Source organism: Schistocerca americana, chromosome 8, assembly GCF_021461395.2.
Source record: "Schistocerca americana isolate TAMUIC-IGC-003095 chromosome 8, iqSchAmer2.1, whole genome shotgun sequence".
NCBI lineage: Eukaryota > Metazoa > Arthropoda > Insecta > Orthoptera > Acrididae > Schistocerca > Schistocerca americana.
In genome coordinates, this window is record NC_060126.1 from 326,783,305 (window position 1) to 326,806,487 (window position 23,183).

The following is a 23,183-nucleotide window of genomic DNA, read 5'->3' on the forward strand; positions in this document are numbered from 1 at the left end:
TCCATTTCGCTGTTTGCAATGCGACTGGCGACTTTCGACGATTGATGCATGCTCCTGCTAGCTCTGTATAGTCACGTGACGTGCACGTGCGCCCTCTAATGATGAGCTGTGAACTTTCACGCTCTGGTCGGAGCCCCACCTCGTTACACACGCCACGATATCACCCTCCTGTCACCGGTTTGCGCATTCCAGACTCTGGCTGTTTCTTCTTGAACACCCCTTATAATTGTAAGGTGTACCGAGGTACATATACAGGGTGTTACAAAAAGGTACGCCCAAACTTTCAGGAAACATTCCTCACACACAAATAAAGGAAATATGTTATGTGGACATGTGTCCTGAAACGTTTAATTTCCGTGTTAGAGCTCATTTTAGTTTCTTCCACCTACGCTCAATGGAGCAAGTTATCATGATTTCATACGGGATACTCTACCTGTGCTGCTAGAACATGTGCCTTTACAAGTACGTCACAACATGTGGTTCATGCACGATGGACCTCCTGCACATTTCAGTCGAAGTGTTCGTACGCTTCTCAACAACAGATTCGGTGACCGATGGATTGGTAGAGGCGGACCAATTCCATGGCCTCCACGCTCTCCTGACCTCAACCCTCTTGACTTTCATTTATGGGGGCATTTGAAAGCTCTTGTCTACGCAACCCCGGTACCAAATGTAGAGACTCTTCGTGCCCGTATTGTGGACGTCTGTGATACAATACGCCATTCTCCAGGGCTGCATCAGGGCATCAGGGATTCCATGCGACGGAGGGTGGATGCATGTATTCTCGCTAACGGAGGACATTTTGAACATTTCCTGTAACAAAATGTTTGAAGTCACGCCCGTACGTTCTGTTGCTGTGTGTTTCCATTCCACGATTAATGTGATTTGAAGAGAAGTAATAAAATGAGCTCTAACATGGAAAGTAAGCGTTTCCGGACACATGTCCACATAACATATTTTCTTTCGTTGTGGGTGAGGAATGTTTCCTGAAAGTTTTCCGTACCTTTTTGTAACACCCTGTATAGTCTGAGATCACAATTCAGTAACGATGACTAATGGACTGAAATGTAAGAGAAGCATCTGGAACAATCAGTGGGGAAAAGAGTGGGAAATTAAGTACTGAAGGATGATGAGAAGCATTTGAACTTCGTTAAGGATTACTGCGATAAGGAATCATAATGGATGAATTTTAGTTGAAGAGGAACGGACATTGCTAACGAGTGAAATCACAGATATTGGACAGACAAGTATTGATACAGGAAAGGTAACTGGGAAGAAACCTTGACCATTATTGTGAAGAAATGTTGGGCAACGGACGGAATACCTCGAGTGATCAGGTAATGACAGGAATACACCAATATAAATCCCTTAGGAATGAAATAAATAGGACATTCAGGACGGCCAAGACGAAATGCCTGTAGGAAACATGTGAACAAATCGAAACAGAAATGGTTACTGGAAGGTTGTTGTTGTTGTGGTCTTCAGTCCGGCGACTGGTTTGATGCAGCTCTCGATGCTACTCTAACCTGTACAAGCCTCTTCATCGCCCAGTACCTACTGCAACCTACATCCTCCTGAATCTGCTTAGTGTATTCATCTCTTGGTCTCCCTCTACGATTTTTACCCTCCATGCTGCCCTCCAATATTAAATTGGTGATCCCTTGATGCCTCAGAACATGTCCTACCAACCGATCCCTTCTTCTAGTCAAGTTGTGCCACAAACTTCTCTTCTCCCCAATCCTATTCAATACTTCCTCATTAGTTATGTGATCTACCCATATTGACTCAATATTATAGAAAAAAAAAAACAGCTTTCGTTGAAATTAAAAGCAAGCAAACACCAAGAGTGCGAAGTAAACTCCACTGTTTAATGCATACGAAAGAGCCATTAGATGGAATGAATACATTGTGCGCCGCTATATGGGAGAGGACATTTCTGATGACACGACAGAAGAGAAAACTGGAGTCAGTAAGGGAAACATACGCGATCTAGTTTTAGAGTCAAAATTAAAAAGAGCTTTTGCGGTCTTGAGATCAAATGAAGCAGAAGGGACAGATAACTTTGCATAGAACTTTCTACAATCATCCGGGGAAACGGCAACCAAACGACTATTCAAGTTTGAGAGTAGAATGTATGAGACAAAGCGCAAAGATTTCCAAGACTCTATGAATGGCTCTACTTTCTCTACACAATTGTTGAGAAGCTGTCAGCAGGCTGTCTAATGAATGTACTTGACCCCTATACTAACTGTTCCGAGATAAGGGCATATCCACACATTTTCGGAAAAGTATGATCCACACAATTCCTAAGTTCGCAAGAGTCGACAAGTACGAGAAATATCTCAGAATCAGGGTAACAGTATACAGCTACATCTACGAATCGAAACTTGGAATATCCATGTAAACATTTTTAAAAAAATATGGCAGAAGGAACAGTCCCCATATTCAGGGAAGGAAGCAAAATTGCAATGCAACTTCAAACCATGGTAGTACTGAACCTGTTCCTGTATTTAAAGACACAGCTCCTTAACGAGTCCATTAGGACAGGACAAATTATCCATCATCAGCTGGTCTGAATACCAGTTCCATAACTGCTCTCAGTGCAGGTACAGAATGAAGAGATTCTTCACTGACTATCTGTCTTTGCTGGAGGCAAGAAATACAGGAAAATGCTAGAAGTACAACTCCATCGATGAGGATTCTGTCGTCGTCTGCCAATATTTGTTCCATCCTTGTTGTCGTCACGCCCTTTTTAGATGTACATTAACTGAAGTTCTGTCGGAGGGTGTTTCGCAAGAGTTAGTTGTTACCGTAAATCTTCGCTAACGCCACGTAGGTTACAGCCTTCGCTGTAAACTCTCGTATAGCGCTCATAATCTGTAGACAGCTATACCATTTAATACCTTCTCCAATCTAGTAAAGTCAGCTTACCAGTTTTAACCATTCTCATTATCTTTTTTAATCTGTGTTTTTCGTAAACATGTTAAAGTACCACTGAAACTTTGTGGCTTCTACGTGGATTCAATTGGACCTGAAAGTAACAATCCAAAACTAAGAGAACATCTTGAAGTGTTTTTGTCGGAGCTCTTGGGAGAAGACAGGGCCTGTCTGCTCCAATTTTGTATGGCCTTGGGTGATTTCAGCAAGACATTTGGTACGCAATGTACATGGATTAGTAAGAATTACATTTGTCAAAATAATTCATAATGACAACATCAGGGTGACTGATTTCGGTGTGTGTTTCCATCCAACCGCTGTACTCTCGCGCTGGCCATTACGCAGCTGCTGGTGGAATACAAACAACAACCATTGTTATAACACAAAACATCCATGAAGTGCTAGAGACAGGTCCATTTCCCATGGATACTCACCGAAATCACGGACTCAACGGTGAGAGGCTCCAATATCAAGCCTACCGACGGGCAACAGAAAACTATTAGATAAAATTTATCGTTCCTGTATCAAGATAAACGTAGTTTCTAAGCAGATTTTGTACACTACAATCAAATTTGCAACACTAAAGTAAACTTCGAACATAGATATCAATCGTTAGGTATACATTTACGTCGTAAATGAAATATAAAATTAAAACAGTATACTTGATGTTTGTACAATAGCTTACAGCGCCATCTACCACAAATATAAAACAAAGTTTTCAGTAAACCGCACATATTTTTTGGAGTAAAACCTAAATATTCAATAAAAATACAAAGCTGGTCACGCCCACACAGGGGCGATGGTTGGGAGCTGCCGAGTTGTAGCACAGACATATTCCCTTTACTAATATTTACTTTTCACCCGGAAATTTTGTTTGTGTGATCCGTGGTTTTCGAGATATTTAGCTGTCTCAAGTTAAACCAAACACCCTCTATGTAATGTGCAGCTTGGAAATATGTATTACAATCAAGATTTATAACGTTCTCATGGGCATACTGCCGGTTTTAGTATTTCCTAGGATTCATTAAGTGCTGAAGCGTCAGCGAATACTTAAAATAATTACAATTGTCTTGTAATTCGTATATTGTAATTTGTCTGGAATAAAAGTATGAAAATATAACATAAATCAATCTCACTTTTACATTATTTCCACTTTATAAAAAATATTCAGGGCTTCTTTGAAATATCTTTGTTTTTTACAGCAGACCAAACTGAACTTTTAAATCTCAAAACTACCATTCATGTGACTTAACAATATTATCTCTAATACAAAATACAGTTATAATGACCTGAATTAAAGGCAAGGTGTCTTCCTTAAACACGTGTTTATTTTTCTGAGTGAACGGTGAGTGGTGATTCATGAAGAAGAGCTAGTTCACTGCATTGAGTGATCAGGACTAATTCGATCTATGTAAATAACGCTTTGGCCCATCTCTAGTAAGTGCATCTGATGTTAACTGGCCTCGAAGTTAACGCTTTTTATTCACGATAGGAGTGCTTTGCCGATACACCTAGCGATTTTCGATTCCCTCATACGGTGGTGTATTTTCTAACGATAATTAAAACTTTATCCTCGTATCGAGATGTGTTGCATGTAGGCCTACACATATATGCCCTCGTAGACGGAAATGTGCAGGCATTTAAAAGTTAAAATGTTCCTGACTGTATAATAGCTCTCGTATGAAGCCGGGAATTTAAATTCCCGGAAAGTGTATTGACACAAAAAATGAAAATTGATAAACTTCAGGGTCTGAATTATTTTACTAACTCCAACCACACCCTTTATTCGTATCTTTCGTTGATTGTGAACAGATGTAAACAGCACTACACAGCCGATTTTCTGAAAGTGAGATCAGATGATTCCGTCAGTCTTCTCTACATCATTCCATAACTCTTTATGTCTGTTAATTGAGCGTTAATGGAATTCACTGGGCTATATTCCAACCTCACTAATAGAGCTTTTCTTCAGTAATCACAATCAAAGACGTAAAATACGCTTCATTCTACTTTGTGCAACGCTTCTCAGTTTTTGGATCCATAATATTTTACATTTGTTTCCCATCGCCTTCAAGATTTACTCTGTCTTCTGCATACAATTTATGGAGTGTTATTATGTAATAACAATCTAAATTCATGTCAAAATGCGATGAAGGGAGCCTTTTATCATTTCTGAGTCCATACGGACCGCCGTGGGCTTTTGAGCACAGAGTGTTTGTCATACAAATGCTACATGAGTTTCTTACACACTAATAATAAAAAAACAATGCGTTTGTATCATTCCAAAAATTTAAAAACTTACGTATGTCGCTTGAAATAATGCTACACACGCGACGAGGACACTAAAGCAGAACTGTGTCATTACAACGGAACTCATAGTGCTCTCCAAGTCCTTGACGAACCTGGAACAAGGAAAAGGTAGATTTAATTGAACGAAACATTAACTAAGGCAGTGGTACGTCCAATTTTAAATTGTAACTAACTGCGCAGTGAAGGCTTTTGTAATGCAGCCACATAAAGACCTGAACCTATTTCACTTTAAACAAATACCGTGACCATTAACTTCTGTTAGAATTATCAGCAATTTACATTTGAAAACATCTTCAGTAATTTGTAGGAGACCACCTGTCAAAATTTAAGTTGTTAGTAAGATTACAATGTCTTTTTTAGTTCTTTACTATTCTCAGTTAAATGTATATTGCCAACGGCCTTGCCAAAGAGGTTACACCATTCCCATCATATCACCGAAGTTGAGTGCTGTCGGGCTTGGCTAGCATTCGGATGGGTCACTGTCCGAGTCTGCCAAGCGCTGTTGGCAAGTGGGAAGCACTCAGCCCTTGTGAGGCCAATTGAGGAGCCACTTGATTAGGAAGTAGCGACACCGACCACAAAAAACCAACAATGGCCGGGAGAGTAGTGTAATGACGACATGCTCCCCCGTATCCACGTCTGGTGACGCCTATGGGATGAGAATGACACGACGGCCGGTCGGCACCGTTGGGACAGCGTTTGTCTGTTTTTCCCCCTTTTTTCGTTTAACGCATATTGCAAATAGGAGGGCGTGACAAAAATGAATTTTTTAAATGTGAGAACTCTTAATACTTTTTAAATACCTTTAATAACATTCTACATTTTTATTCTTCATATCGACATTTCTTCAGCCTTCTGCCGCTAGAGCGCTCCGAATTGTAGGGTTTAACATGATGGTGTGTAACAAAACTGCATCGATAAGTGAGAAATGGAGTAACAAAACTGTATCGACGGGTGAGAAACGGCACTCTGTAATTAGAAATCTGAAAACATGAATTCGAAAAGACCGTCCACAGATGGAGAATCGTGTCCTTCAGCATGACAATGCCAGATCACACATGAGTAATGCGATGTATGCAACAATTTCTGTTTTATTTACCACGTAAAAAAATTGGGGGCATTGTTCTTCACAATGCCCTCGCAAACTGCCAGCAAACATATTTAGGTCATTCTGTTAAAACGGAGAACGAACACGAAATATCGTATTTCTATGTATTAAGTTTCGTTTAAAATTACATACAAAGTGAAAGAACGTATTTGGGTGAAACCATGACACTGCACTGCAGTTCATATCTCGTAGTCGAAATCAGTGCATTGCAGTTTACATAGCCTAAATAATCTAAATGTTTACACGATCATCGTGTAAAAATTTGTCGGAAGCTGGTTAAGCACTTTTCAGTATTTTTTTGCTAAAGTGGTTGTTGTAATGCATTATTGTTTATTATATGTATGTAATATATATTGAAAAATATGTAACATATGTCTGTTCAAAAGTTCATTAATGTCCCGTGAAATAATTTAATGTAAATTGACTGTATAGAGTCGGCGTCCGTCCAAATATTCATTGGAGTATCGTGAAAAATTAGAAATAAATCGCTCAATAACTTTTCGAGATTTTTGGTAACAACGTTAACCAACCGTGCTGTCTATATATATAGATTATACAGGCTGTTTGTTTTAATCTGAGACAGCCAAATATTTCGGATCGAGTCATTATACGAAAAAAAAATTGTAGGTGAAAAGTTATATCGATAAAGGAGACATGTGCCTGTGTTACAACTGGGCACCGCAATCCAACCTTCCTCTGTGAGGAGGGACCAGCTTCGTGTTTCAAATGTGAACCCCACCCCCTAACCCCTTTTTTATTGCATTTCGGATTCTACCCCAAAAAAATATGTACGCTTTACTCAAACCATTGCCCATTTCATTCTACTTTTCATTTACGATATAAAAATAAATTTTTTTCTATGTTGGTTGATATTGATGTTCAGACATTACTCGAGTGTTGCAAATGTGATTGTAAAGTACAAATAACATGGATAGAAATTGGTATTTCTAACCATTAAGCTATTTGTATGGTAGTGCAGTTTTCTCTTCCGTATGGGGTTGAGTGCGGCGAGTTCCCAAACAATAGGAATGTTTCATATCAGTGGTCGCACTACAACTCAGCCATCAGGGCTACCGATTTCGGTGTGTGCTTCCATCCTACCTCCGCAACTTTCACGCTGCCTACCGGCAGAATACAAACAAAATCCTTTCTAATGAAATAAAATATCCGTGAAGTGATAGGGACAGGCGCACTTGTCATGGATAATCACTGTAATGAAGCATTCTATGGTGACAGAAAAGGTGACTCATCGATATTAAGCATCCCTATAGGAACATTGAACTATTATATCCACGTCCTTGATCCTGGGATACGCTGAACGTAGTCTCTAACCAGACATTGAAACGGTTAACGCTATTGTACTGTACAGTCGAATCTGTAAAACTAAAGTAAATTTAGAGCGCTATATCAACCTTCAGGGCCCAAAAAGACACATTTACGTCTTAAATGAAATATGGAATGAACTGCGGCGGATCTTAACTGCAAAAACAGGCGCATTTGATATATGTGCAATATGGCACCAACTACCACGAATGGACAACAATGATTTGAGTAAACGGTACGTATTTTTTGGCTCAGAATCCGAATTTAAAATAAAAGGCGGGCGTCCCCATTCGAAAATAAGAAATCAGTTCCGCCCGTGCAACAGAGATGCTCATCAAGTGGCCACTTGTAGCACAGGTAGATGTCCACTTTGCTCATATTAACTTTTAACCTATAGCATTTTTTTTTTTTCGTACGATGCGTCGATTTCAAGATATTTAGTAGTCTCAAGTTAAAACAAGCACCATCTACATACTCGCTGTTCCAGAAAAGTTCCAGGACAGGTTTTTTTAAATAGAAAATTGCACTTACCAAGCAACAAGCCTAGCTCCTATCGAAGTAGTCTCATCTACACACAGTTGCCAAAGTTTTTGTTCTGAAGGCAAGAGGTCGGGCGAACATGCCGGATGTCAGATGGCAAGAGGAGAATGCCTAGCTAGATACTCGGTAATACACTACTGGCCATTAAAACTGCTACACCAAGAAGAAACGCAGTTGATAAACGGGTATTCATTGGACAAATACATTATACTAGAACTGACATGTTATTACATTTTCATGCAATTTGGGTGCATAGATCCTGAGAAATAAGTCCCCAGAACAATCACCCCTGGCCGGTAATAACGGCCTTGATACACCTAGGAATTGAGTCAAACAGAACTTGGATGGCGTGTACAGGTACAGCTGCCCATGCAGCTTCAACACCATACCACAGTTCATCAAGAGTAGTGAATGGCGTATTGTGACGAGCCAGTTGCTCGGACACCGTTGACCAGACGTTCTCAATTGGTGAGAGATCTGGAAAATTTGCTGGCCAGGACAGCAGTCGAAGATTTTCTGTATCCAGAAAGGCCTGTACAAGACCTGAAACATTCGGTCGTGCGTTATCCTGCTGAAATGAAGGGTTTCGCAGGGATCGAATGAAGGGCAGACCCACGGGTCGTAACACATCTGAAATGTAACGTCCACTGTTCAAAGTGAGGTCAATGCGAACAAGAGGTGACCGAGACGTGTAACCAATGGCACCCCATACCATCGCGCCGGGTGATACACCAGTATGGCGACGACAAATACAAGCTTCCAATGTGCGTTCACCGCGATGTCGCCAAACACGGATGCGACCATCATGATGCTGTAAACAGAACCTGGATTCATCCGAAAAAATGACGTTTTGCCACTTGTGCTCCCACGTTCGTCGTTGAGTACACCATCGCAGGTGCCCTGTCTGTGAAGTAGCGTCAAGGGTAACCGCAGCCATGGTCTCCGAGCTGATAGTCCATGCTGCTGCAAACGTCGTCGAACTGTTCGTGCAGATGGTTGTTATCTTGTAAACGTCACCCTCTGTTGCCTCAGGCATCGAGACGTGACTGCACGATCCGTTACAGCCGTGCGGATAAGATGCCTGTCATCTCGACTGCTAGTGATACGAGGCCGTTGGATCCTGCACGGCGTTCCGTATTACCCTCCTGAACCGACCGATTCCATATTTTGCTAACAGTTATTGGATGTGGACCAACGCCAGCAGCAATGTCCCGATACGATAAACCGCAATCGCGATAGGCTACAATCCGACCTTCATCAAACTCGGAAACGTGGGTGTACGCATTTCTCCTCCTTACACGAGGCATCACAACAACGTTTCACCAGGCAACGCCGGTCAACTGCTGTTTGTGTATGAGAAATCGGTTGGATACTTTTCTCATCTCAGCGCGTTGTAGGTGTCGCCACCGGCGCCAACCTTGTGTGAATGCTCTGAAAAGCTTATCATTCGCATATCACTGCATCGTCTTTCTGTCGGTTAAATTTCGCGTCTGTAGAACGTCATTTTCGTGGTGTAGCAATTATAATGGCCAGTAGTGTAGTTCAACCAGTATGGTGTTTTGTACTCTCATGCAATAAGAACCGGTCCCGAAAATATCACTAATCTGGGCGGTGACATCGAATTGCTTGCCGCAAACGTTTTAAATCTTCCTAATAAAAACTATGGTTTATTGACTGAACTGTAAGAACATACTCGCGGTGAACTATTCCTTTACTGTCAAAGAAAGCGTTGAACATTGTCTTTCTTCTAGAAGATGGTCGTTTGACTCTTTCCGAGGCGGTGATCGAGGACTCCGCCATTCAGCAGTTTGACACTTCGTGTGAGGCTCACGCTGGTGGCACAAACTTTCACCCCAGGAACAATCTTTCACAGAAATGTAGGGTCACATCTGGTTCTATCTATTCGTTCAGCAAAAAGTCTTTGTGTTTCCTGTTTCTGTTTGTCTGTTAGCATATGAGGGACAAGTTTTGCATTATGTACCTGTTACCGTATATCATGACGCACATCACAATTCACGTTAAGTTCTTCTGCACATACAATAACATGACGGCCGTCTTGTAAATAGCTGCTTCACTCGCTCCATTTTGGCGTCAGTGTGTGCTGTAGATGGGCGACCAGCTCTGCCATCGTTTTGGATTGAATCTCTCACTGCCTTTGTGCCATTCGAAAACACAACTTCTTGTTGGCCTGGGTGCGTTTACTTAACCATTGTCGAAGTTTCACTAGGGGTTTTTCCCGAGCTTAACACAGAACATAATGTTCATTCTTTGCTCCCATTGTGTCACAGTAACTAATGCGCCGAGAACCCGAACAATGTGTTGCTAAGCACAGCCCTGCCACATAGTGAGTCTGCCCGGAAACATGGCCAAGGCCATTTCAAGGACGCACACGTATCAGGTAACATAAAAGCTACATTCGTTCCTTTTTAGTACTGCAAACTCAGAAATAAAAAGCTGGAAGTTTTCTAACAGAGGGAGTAACTTACAGCTTGCAAGTACGTGTGGTGATCAAAATGAATAATGTTCCCAGGGGTACGTTGACAGATCGTAGTGTTTCCTTGGAGCCATTACACACTGAAACATGAGAGGGACTGGTAGTCCTGTCCATGACGCAAGTACCTGTCCACTTACCTTTCTGGGCAGTGGTTCGGTGTTGGGTGTTCTGTATTCCGTCTCCAAACAGCCGTATGGAACCTCTTATGTTAACCATCAATAATTTAATCTAATGAGTCAAATCATAATCACGCCTTGCTTAATAGCGTAGTGAATGAACTTAGGAATGCAGTAGAGCAACATTTGGCACTCCTTGGTAATTTTCCGGAGCTATGTGATCACAGAGGTCTACACATGGCTCATGCTTGCACAAATTTTGAGCCGGTGATATGTCGGCGGTGTACTGGGACTAAGTAGAGTCCCATTTGTGTTCCATCGGTTTTAAACCAGCCAAATTAGGTAGCTGATGTATATTTATTTATTGCTTCTCAAACCACTGTAAACAAATCCTAGTCTTTGACAGGGGCAGTTAACCACTAGAAAACGCCATCGACGTCAGGTAAGGCATCAAGCATGAAGGGGCGAAGGTTTCAGCAATGAAGTCCACATAGTCGATAGTAGTCAACAGCAATCATGATGCCTTCGATTAACGTTGCATTTCTCATGGAAACTCAGGTGACTATTCCCCCACAGAATAATACTTCTACCAAGGGCCTGCATATTTGGGTATGGTGTATGTTTCGATTAGCTGTTCGTGTAATGGCGGCACATCTATACACGACTTGAACTGACATGGAAGGTGATTTGCATTCAGGTGACATGATTTCACAGATTAATGGTCCAGTCACAATGACCTCTTCAGTCATAATCGACAGTTGCCATTGGGTCGAAAGGGAAACACAAAGGGGAAGTCTGACGAGGAGCCACAGGTCGAGTAATGAGCGCTGAATGGAGTACTCCAAAACTGCTTGTACCTCTTTCAGTTACTTTGTAGCAAAGTCCTGACAGTAGCAAATTAACTGCAGACCAGTTTTGCCATTTCCGTGATCCTCCTTCCCAGGTGCTGGGTCATAATAAGCTTCTCTTTGTCAATCTCACTAATGTCCATGGATTTTCCAATATATGGTCCGTATGGTAGCAGGAATGATTCCCCCGTCATTTCTGCTCCAATTATACACTACTGGCCATTAAAATTGCCACACCAAGAACAAATGCAGATGATAAACGGGTATTCATTGGACAAATATATTATACTAGAACTGACATGTGGTTACAATTTCACGCGATTCGGGTGCATGTATCCTGAGAATCAGTACCCAGAACAACCACCTCTGGCCGTAATAACGGCCATGATACGCCTGGGCATTGCGTCAAACAGAGCTCGGATGGCGTGTACAGGTACAGCTGCCCATGCACCTTCAACACGATACCATAGTTCTTCAAAAGTAGTGCCTGGCGTATTGTGACGAGCCAGTTGCTCGGCCACCACTGACCAGACGTTTTCAATTGGTGAGAGATTTGGAGAATGTGCTGGCCAGGGCAACATTCGAACATTTTCTGTATCCAGAAAGGCCCGTACAGGACCTGCAATATGCGGTCGTTCTTTATCCTGCTTAAATGTAGGATTTCGCAGGGATCGAACGAAAGGTAGAGCCACGGGTCGTAAACATCTGAAATGTAACGTCCACTGTTCAAAGTGCCGTCAATGCGAACAAGAGGTGACCGAGACGTGTAACCAATGGCACCCCATACCATCACGCCGGGTGATCTACATCTACATCTCCATTTACACTCCGCAAGCCACCCTGTTCCAGTTGCGTATGGTTCGCAGGAAGAACGACTGCCAGAAGGCCTCCGTGTGCGCTCGAATCTCTCCCATTTTACATTCGTGATCTACTCGGGAGGTAAAAGTAGGGGGAAGCAATATATTCGATAACTCATGCAGAAACGCACCCGCTCGAAACCTGGACTGCAAGCTACACCGCATGCAGAGCGCCTCTCTTGCAGAGTATGCCACTTGAGTTTGCTAAACATCTCCGTAAAGCTATCACGCTTACCAAATAACCCTATGACGAAACGCGCCACTCTTCTTTGGATCTTCTCTATCTCCTCTGTCAACCCCACCTGGTACGGATCCCACACTGATGAGCAATACTCAAGTACAGGTCGAATGAGTGTTTTTAAGCCACCTCTCTTGTTGATAAACTACATTTTATAAGGACTCTCCCAATGAATCTCAACCTCGCACCCGCCTTACCAACAATTAATTTTATATGATCATTCCACTTCAAATCGTTCCGTACGCATACTCCCAGATATTTTACAGAAGTAACTGCTACCAGTGTTTGTTCCGATATCATATAATCGTACAATAAAGGATCCTTCATTCTGTGTATTCGCAATACATTATATTTGTCTATGTTAAGGGTCAGTTGCCACTCCCTGCACCAAGTGTCTATCCTCTGCAGTATGGCGATGACGAGCCGGCCGGAGTGGTCGTGTGGTTATAGGCGCTATAGTCTGGAACCACGTGACCACTACGGTCGTAGGTTCGAATCCTGCCTCGGGCATGGATGTTTGTGTTGTCCTTAGGTTAGTTAGGTTTAAGTAGTTCTAAGTTCTAGGGGACTTATGACCTCAGCATTTGAGTCCCATAGTGCTCAGAGCCATATGGCGATGACGAATACACCCTTCCAACGTGCGTTCACCGCGATGTCGCCAAACACGGATGCGACCATCGTGATGCTGTAAACAGAACCTGGATTCATCCGAAAAAGTGACGTTTTGCCATTCGTGCTCCCAGGTTCGTCGTTGAGTACACCATTGCAGGTGCTCCTGTCTGTGATGCAGCGTCACGGGTAACCGCAGCCATGGTCTCCGAGCTGATAGTCCATGCTGCTGCAAACGTCGTCGAAATGTTCGTGCAGATGGTTGTTGTCTTGCAAACTTCCCCATCTGTTGACTCAGAGATCGAGACATGGGTGCTCGATCCGTTACAGCCATGCAGATAAGATGCCTGTCATCTGGACCGCTAGTGATACGAGGCCGTTGGGATCCAGCACGGCCTTCCGTATTATCCTCCTGAACCCACCGATTCCATATTCTGATAACAGTCATTGGATCTGGACCAACGGGAGCAGCAATGTCGCGATACGATAAACCGCAATTGCGATAGGCTACAATTCGACCTTTATCAAAGTCGGAAACGTGATGGTACGCATTCCTCCTCCTTACACGAGGCATCACAACAACGTTTCACCAGGCAACGCCGGTCAACTGCTGTTTGTGTATGAGAAATCGGTTGGATGCTTTCCTCATGTCAGCACGTTGTAGGTGTCGCCACCGGCGCCAACCTTGTGTGAATGCTCTGAAAAACTGATCATTTGTATATCACAGCATCTTCTTCCTGCTGGTTAAATTTCGCGTCTGTAGCTCGTCATTTTCGTGGTGTAGCAATTTTAATGGCCAGTAGTGTATATACTAAATAATGAAAAGTATCCAGACACACCCAATGCATTGCAGAAGTGAAGACTAGGTGTCAAGAGAGGCATACCCACCAGTATAAATTGAGGCTGGGAGGATGCTCCTACCGCCAACCGGGGTGGCTGAGCGGTTCTAGGCGCTACAGTCGGGAACCGCGCGACCACTACGGTCACAGGTTCGAATCCTGCCTCGGGCATGGGTGTGTGTGATGTCCTTAGGTTAGTCAGGTTTAAGTAGTTGTAGGTTCTAGGGGACTGATTACCTCAGATGTTAAGTTCCATAGTGCTCAGACCCATTTGAACTATTTTAGTATTCCGCTACGAGCAAAGCAGCAGTAAGAGCAGGATGGGTTGGCCGGGACAGGTCATTGACTCCGAACATGCACTAGTCATTGGATGTCAACCGAGTAACAAATTCATGAGGGACTTTTCAGTCCTTCTACAGCTGCGCAGTGAAAATGCGAGGGAACGACCACTGCTGGACGAAGACCAGGCAGACCTCAGTTAATGACTAATAGGGATTAAAGACCACTGTGGAAGGTGATTGTCAGAAATCCCCTAAAATCATCGAAAGGAATCACTCATGAGTCCAAACTGATACCAGCTGTTCAGGTAGCGCAATGACTGTGCATCGCGAGTTAAAAAGAATGGGGTACAGTGGTCGAGCATGTCCTCAGAAGCTACACTTCGTGTTATCAATGCTAAGCAACGCTCGAGATGGTGTAAAATCGACGCCACTTCACAATGATTTTAAGTGGTGAAACACGATGGAACCTGTGACTATTCGATGAAAGGGTTTTGGTTTTGTGAATGTCTGGATAATACTACCTACCATAGTGTGTAGTACTAACAGTGAAGTACAGAGAAGGTGGTGTTATATATAATGGTGCTTCTCGTGGATGAGGAAAGATACGAACCCATTTTGCATGATCTGTGTACTGTGTATAATAGGGGAACGATTCGGAACGATTATTGATTTTATCAGCATAACGATGGACTCTGTCGTAGAGCAGCTTCTCTGAGGAAATAGTTGGCGGAGACAGCAGTAATGACATGGACAGGCTTGCCACTCTCCCTACCTGAACCCAACTGAACACTGTGGGTAGGCTACAACGTCGATTTCGCACCAGGTTCAAGTGTCCAAAAACGGAACCCTCTTTGGTTTCGGCTCTTGATGAAGAACGGGCTGCAATTCCTCCACAGACAACTTCGTTGAAATTATCTACCTCAGAATTCAAGCCGTCATAAAGGCGAAGGGTGGACACACCTTATTTTAAGATTCACTAACAGATGTCTGAATACTTTCGATCAGTTATCTTACTTTCCTTATTGCGTGAAGTGCTAGCAATGCGACGGGACATCGTGCTGTCTTGCGGCGGATAGTGGTCACATTGTGTTGGCTCCTCATTTAGTAAAAGCGCTGTAACATTCTCTTCGAGTACTTGCGAAGCCACAGTATGTGATCAAAAGTATCCGTAAATCTGGCTTAATATGACTTAGAAGTTCGTTGCGTCTTCCATCGGTAATGCTGGAATTCAATATGGTGTTGTCCCACCCTTAGCCTTGATGACAGCTTCCACTCTCGCAGGCATACGCTAAGTCAGGTGCAGGAAGATTTCTTGGAGAATGGCAAACCGTTCTTCACAGAGTGCTGCACTGAGGAGAGGTATCCATGACGGTCGGTGAGGCCTGGCACGAAGTCGGCGTTCCAAAACATGCCAAAGCTGTTCTATAGGATTCAGGTCAGGATGCTGTGCAGGCCAGTCAATTACAGGTATGTTATTGTCATCTAACCATTCCATCACAGGCCGTGTGAAATCTTATGGAACTTAACAGCTACAGTCGTCAGTTCCTAAGCTTACACACTACTTAACCTAAATTATCCTAAGGACAAATACGCACATCCATGCCCGAGGGAGGACAGGAACCTCCGCCGGGACCGCCGTGCATTTTGAAAATGTGCTTTTCAACAGTGCTGTGATAGTGTTACGCAAAAAAAGGGGTGCAAGCGCCCTCCATGAAAAACTCGACCACACCACGACACCACCGCCTCCAAATTCTACTGTTGGCACTACATACGCTAGCAGATGACGTTCACCGGGCATTCGCCATACCCACACCCTGCCATCGTATCGCTACACTGTGTACTGTGATTCGTCATTTCAATCAATGTTTTTGAACTGTTCAATCGTCCACTGTTTACGCTCTTAACACCTAGCGAGGATCGTTTGGCATTTACTGGCGTGATGGGTGGCTTATGAGCAGCCGCTCGACCATGAAATCCAAGTTTTCTCATCTCCCACCTAACTGTCATAGTACTTGCAGTGGATCCTCATGCAGTTTGGAATTCCTGTGTGATGGTGTGGATAGGTGTCTGCGTATTACACAATACGACCCTCTTCAACTGACGGCGGCCTCAGTCAGCCAACAGTCAAAGTCGGCCTGTACGCTTTTGTGCTGTCCGTGTCCCTTCACGTTTCCAGCCCACAATCACATCAGAAACAGTGGACCTAGGGATGTTTGGGAGTGTGAAAATCTCGCGTACAGACGTTTGACGCAAGTGACACCCAGTCACCTGGCGAAGTTAGAAGTCCATGAGTTTCGCGGAGCGCCCCATTCTGCTCTGTCAAGATGTCTAATGACTACTGAGGTCGCTGATTTGGAGTACTTGGCAGTAGGTGGCAGCACAATACACCTAATATGAAAAACCTATGTTTTTCGGATACTTTTGACAACGTAGTGTACTTACGCGTCAGATGATTTTAAGCCGCTATGAGCGAAGCTGGAATGTTAAGGATTCTAAACTTCTCCACATACAATTGCACAGTCAAGTAACCGAATTACAAACAATGGAGTGTACACTGACGTGATTATGACCAGGTACTAAAATGCGTCTTGGACAACTTCTGGAACTCAATAAGGCAATAATTCTGCGTGTCTTGCGTTCAACAACTACTTATTGTTTTCCAGAGTTCTGAGGTACCAGACGCCTACAGACAAGTCACACGCTTCCCGTAATCAACGAACGATTGGTTTGTCGGCTCGGAGCTGGCACCCAAACGCGTCCCATTTGTGTGTCATCGGATTTAGAAAAGCTGAATCTGATGGCCACGACATCAAGGTGGATTCACAATCATGCTCCTCAAACGACTGCAGCATGATTCTGACCTTCTGAGATGGACAGTTATCCTGCTGGAATATCCATCTCTGTTGACGAAGACGTCAAGCATAATGGGCTACAGATGGTGCCTAATATTGTTCACGTAGCCCGGAGCTGTCATGGCGTCATCGATTACTACTGCAGGTCCCATGGAAGCCCAAGTGAATGTCCCCCATAACATAATACTGCTCAAATGGTTCAAATGGCTCTAAGCACTATGGGACTTAACTTCTGAGGTCATCAGTCCCATAGAACTTAAACCTAATTAACCTAAGGACATCACACACATCCATGCCCGAGGCAGGATTCGAACCTGCGACCGTAGCGATCGCGCGGTTCCAGACTGTAGCGCCTAGAACCGCTCGGCCACCCCAGCCGGCTAATACTGCTCCTACCGGTCTGTAGCCGTGGCCAGTTGCATGTTTCAAGCAACTGGTCGCCTGGATGAGAGCGTATCTGGACGCGACCATCAACGTGGTTTACCAATAAATGGGGTTCATCCGACCAGGCGACAAAAATCCATTGAAACGTGGTCCGATCACGATGATTTAGTACCCACTGTAATCATAACTGACGCTGTTATTGTACCAGCATGGGAAGACGTGTAGGGGTCCTCTGCTGCGGGGCACCAAGTTCATCACTGTGCTCTGAAAGGTGTGCTTCCAAAAGATTTGTGCTTGCACCAGAAATGTACTCTGTCTTCAGATCTGCCACAGACCGTCGCTTATCCTTATTTAGAGAGTCGGTAAGCCTTCAATAACTGTCTTCTGTAATGTGGCATGGACGTCCAACCTCTTGTCGCCTACGCGTGATTTCAGCCTTCTTCAACCACTTACCACAAATGCTCACGTCAGTACGACGCGAACAGCCGACCAGCTTCGCTGTTTCCGAGATGCTCGGTTAAGTCGGCGGATTTCCGCACTGGCGCCACTTATCTTCGCTACAATAATTCCCCATTCGTGTCTACTCCGCCCGTATACTTCTGTCATCGTGTCACGTGCCTTCAACGCCGCCAGGCAGCACACAACCTGGTGGAGGGCAGTGGTTTTAATGTTTCATCTAATCAGTTTGCACGCCTTGTGGATACTTATTCCGAGGTCGTGTCCATTGCCGACCATGCCATGGGTCCTCTTCTTGACACAAGATTTATGTTTTGTAATACATACAAGGATGATGTTCCCACATCCACAGATCGCTTGAGGATTAGCACATGCTCGAAACTAGCTACCGGTACTTAGTGAAGTATCAGTTTTAACTAACAGCATGAATCAAAATATGTCCTTTTTTGCTGCTTGCGAGGTGTCGTATGTCAAAAACGAACTACGTTTCACGCGGTTATTGTATTCGGCAGCTGCCGTCTGTTCTGACGCAAGATCGTACCAAACTGCTGAGGTCATCGGTCCCTAGCCGCGTGGGATTAGCCGAGCAGTCAAAGCGCTGCAGTCATGGACTGTGCGGCTAGTCCCGGCGGAGGTTCGAGTCCTCCCTCAGGCACTGGTGTGTGTGTGTGTGTTTGTCCTTAGGATAATTTAGGTTAAGTAGTGTGTAAGCTCAGGGACTGATGACCTTAGCAGTTAAGTCCCATAAGATTTCAAACACATTTGAATATTTTCATCGGTCCCTAGACTTACACACTACTTTAACTTACACTAACTTATGCTAAGAACAACACACACACCCATGCCCGAGGGAAGACCCTAACCTCCGGCAGGAGGGGCCGCGCAGTCCGTGACAAGGCGCCTCAAACCCTGCGGCCACTCCGCACGGCCTATTGTTTTCTCGAGGAATTTTATAATACGTACTCGAGCTTAATGTTTGCTGTAGGATCCTTACTGTTTTTGATTGTAAGGAATCTAAAGGCCATCTGAAATTTGAGTTAATACGAAGCAGGACATTTCAGCCAAAATCGACAGTAGGTGTGACTGATTTGTGTAATTTCGTCATCTTCAGATAGCGTGTCCTCATATCCAGCTTTTGTTGTTTCGTTATTGGCTTGCGAAAGATCACAGAAGACAACATCAGCAGACGCAGTATGAGCTACAAGAGGTCAATGGATAGATAGTCTTTTGACATAACTGTCGAGATGGTTAATAGTTGTTAAAGTTTTCTCCAGTTGTAACAGCTACTGAAATAGTTTTGTAATAACAACGGACATTTACTGCAGCTCTCTCTTCGTATGGCTAATGTAACCAAAATTAAGTTCCTAGAGATGGAAAACGTGATACAATGCTGCAGGAATCGGCATTAGTCGTTTTGCAGCTTGCTTCAACAAAAGGCTGAAGTACACTTCGGATCCTACGTAAAGGTGTATGGAATCTGAATCCTCTTTAAGTAAAGTTCAAGAGCAGTATCTTAACTAATCACTCTAACATACGGTTTACGAGTCAGTCACACTTCTGTCATATCTACTTTTCATCCGTGGTCTACACGGCATTTGAGATCATACTCCTTACAGCAATATGTAATACGATTTTTTTCTGTTTGTAGACTGAATGTTTCAGGACATGAATTCTGTCACTTCGCGAACTGTTACCTTATACTTTTCATAGCCCATACAGGAACGGTTGACAATGAGACTTAAGAATTTTCGTTACTTTTTTGCTTAAAAACCAGTTCTTGATATTTCATGAGATGTTAGATGTCTTTTGGCAACAGCGTACTATTTTAGATACTGGAGCATTGTTGTTGCTATCTCCACCAGTCAAACATGTTTGTGAAGGTTTGCCCTGTTCTTGCCGCAGGCAGTCGATGGTTTTTATGACTTCCAACTGACATAGGTTTAATTCACTAATATAGTGGTGGAAGTTCCCTCTGAAACGTTCACGCCCGGTTACCTTCCCCATTTTCGTCTATTCAGAGCTTGTTTTCCTCGTCTAATGGCCTTGTAGTGAAAGGAGCTTTACATTCTAATGCTTACGTCATGGGTACCACAAACTCGAATAATATCCTAGTTAGTCTGAACACCTATTATTTTAGCATATTTTTTGTTAAACTCGTTTCCTGTACACACATGGAGGACGCAAATCATTGTTGCGAATTCCAGCTAGACACACTATTTATTCCAGAATGACCATCGAGGTAGAACTTCATTTTACAGATGAGTTTCCGTTTGTGGCTTGTTTTCCAGTTGCCATTTTCAAGCACTCACCACATACTATTCCATTGCGAGTTGCTTTTTGTGTGCAGTACAAAGACTTGTTTGATGCAGCGCTCCCCCTAGTCAATCCTGTCCAAGTTTCTCCATTTCTCAGCAAACTTCTATAACCTACAATCATCTGAGCCTGCTTACAGTATGCGCGACATACATACAAACTTCTTTCCAGTTTGACTGTTCTCTGATGTCTTAGGTTAGCTCCTGTTAAACGGTCCCTTCTATTATTCAAGTTGACGGTACATTGTGTGACTTACGTATCAGTGACGACGAAACGATGATGGGGAAAAAAACACCCGAGGGGAGAAAACCACCTCCCAAGCCAGGAATCGAACCCGAGCCATGGAGCATTTTATATCCTCTTAGCTACTGACGTCATTAGCAATTTCTACCAAAACAACAAAACTGGTTGACTAGTTTTCGTTTCCGATTTCCTAATGTAGCTGCCCCAGCATCACCTGACTTAAATCCATCACACTCCACGACCCTTGTCTACGTTTAGTGATGTTCATCTTATAACGTATTTTCAAGATACTACCTATGTCTTTCCGTTCAACGGATCGTCGAAATCACTTGCCGTCTCTACCAGGGTCGAGGGGTCGTTGGGAAATGTTAAGGTTCTTGTTGGATGCTTCGTAATTTAGATTTCATTTATAAATTTCTTCTTGCTTGTTGCGAGTGCAAATTGAACAAGTTCTTCCTCACCACGGTCTCTGAGTAATGTCCTTCGACTACTGCGGTCTGAAGTCTCTACGAGCTGTTGATCAGCAACTGCCTCTGTGTAATGTCCTTCGACTACCGCCGTCTGATTTCACTACAAGTTGTAGATAACTTTTCGCTCCGTATATTTTATGCATGATATCTTCACACTTCCAAAAACTGCAGTCTTGTCAAAATACACTGTTTTTACATTTTATATTGTGGTTACCACTGGATGTCGTGTCGCACTTTCCAAACAGCAAAAGACTATTAGACATATCCGTCAACATAACAGTGTCAGACAACGTACTGGTGGGCACCTATATTCCATTCATGGAGTATCGCTACGTTTAAAGTGTTGAAAGAGGTTGCGGACCAATATGTCACGAACACAAAGCTAGTTTACTCTTAAGTTTAGTGAAGTGCACAAGTATCCATTACTGTTCACTGAGTGCTAGTTATATGTCGCTGCACCGAGACAATATTTTATGCCGCATTAAAACTATGCGTGTGGAATAACACTTTTTCTTATGTAGTCATTCTTAATAGACAACAAATGTTAGAAAAGAATTGCTACGGACTTTTCAAATACTCGTGCTTAGTACGGATCAGAGTAGTAGTGCTTATTAAGATACGTGCGAGAGAAATTACTCAGTTTATGCCACGTACCTGAGAATTTTCTGGTGGCTTTCGATACAAAGGCACAAATTTTCGTACAATTCATCGGAAATATTTGCCGTCGTGCCGTTCACGGATCTGGCCTCATCTTCCATCTTTACTTCGTAGCTCTCCCCCTTCAGATTGACAATGCGCAGTGCGAGTATCTGCAGCTGCGCAGCCACTAGAATCATGACGGCGACGAAGAGCAGGTCGACGCCGAAACTCAGCTGACTCGTCCATGCCCCTATCACGCACTGCACGGCGTACGACAGCGCGTAGTAGTGGGTATTGTTGTCCCAGGCGTGCTGAGCGAACGGCAGGCGCCGTTCCTCCCTCCGCGCCACTATCGGCATGGGGAACCACACGAAACATTGCGAGAACATGAACAGCAGCATGCCCATGGTGAGACGGAACGCACGCCTCTGGGAGCAGTGGTGGATGTCGGCCAAACCAGGGTCCGCAGAGCAGGCTTCCCTCTGCAGAGACATCAGCGTGTCCACGCGTCGAGCCAGCGCGTAGTACTGCCGCTGGTTGTGCATAAAGAAGGCCATCTTGACGGTGCCGCAGCCGATTGTGAAGGTACTGGTAAGAACCAGCGTCGTCTCCTCCATGTCTCCCCAGCAGTAGTAAAGGGCCAGCGAACTCTCCACTGCATTCCAGACGCCCAGTACCAGCCCCACAAAGCCGTACAGTTCAAACATCCAGGAACCAGGAAGTGGCCACACTCCACATAACCACAGATGGCGGATGTTCAGTTTGAGGATAGACTGTCCACTTGCCGTCCACGACAATGGCAGTTCCATATCCTCTGGTACTCCTCTCGCCATCTAGCTTCGTTATCAGTCCCCGATGACGGCTCTTTCACTTTCTACGAAGAAGTACGCGGAAAACCCGCTACTTTGCACTCCTAATAAACAGGACAGACGAACAAATGAAAGCTACTCTGGGCTGTTCAGCCTCTTGCAGCCACTAGCATTTGAGCAGTCTTTTATACATGGAGGGAAGCGGTACAAATAACAGGCTTGTAAATGGGTTTTAAATAATCGAGCATTGCTGCAACATTTAGTAGCTGATTCATTTATGTTCCCCTGCATTTACTCAAGTCTGGATTATATAACATAAACAAACGTAACACGGCAATGCAAATTAAAGATGAAAGTGGACCGTTGGGACATCTGGGAGTAACCGAAACTGATCGATGATGATGATTAACAGTAACGACGTCCTCTCTTCTGTCTAACGGAGGATGTAGTTCTCGTAATGTAATTTATACGAACACCGTACATCTTTATAAAATTCTTATACTACTATATGTAAATTACT

At 43.8% G+C, this 23,183-nt stretch overlaps 1 protein-coding gene across 1 annotated transcript in view; it reads right to left on the bottom strand.

Annotated features, from left to right (window-relative positions):
- Positions 1 to 22,687, bottom strand: part of LOC124545830 (odorant receptor Or2-like) — a 50,891-nt gene extending 28,204 nt beyond the window's left edge. The window contains exons 1-2 of the mRNA XM_047124787.1: positions 21,870 to 22,687; positions 5,237 to 5,336 (exon numbers count right to left, since the gene is read on the bottom strand). Coding sequence (XP_046980743.1) covers positions 5,237 to 5,336; positions 21,870 to 22,687 — 918 coding nt within the window. The remainder of the gene's footprint in view (positions 1 to 5,236; positions 5,337 to 21,869) is intronic.
- Between the last annotated feature and the right edge of the window lie 496 nt (positions 22,688 to 23,183).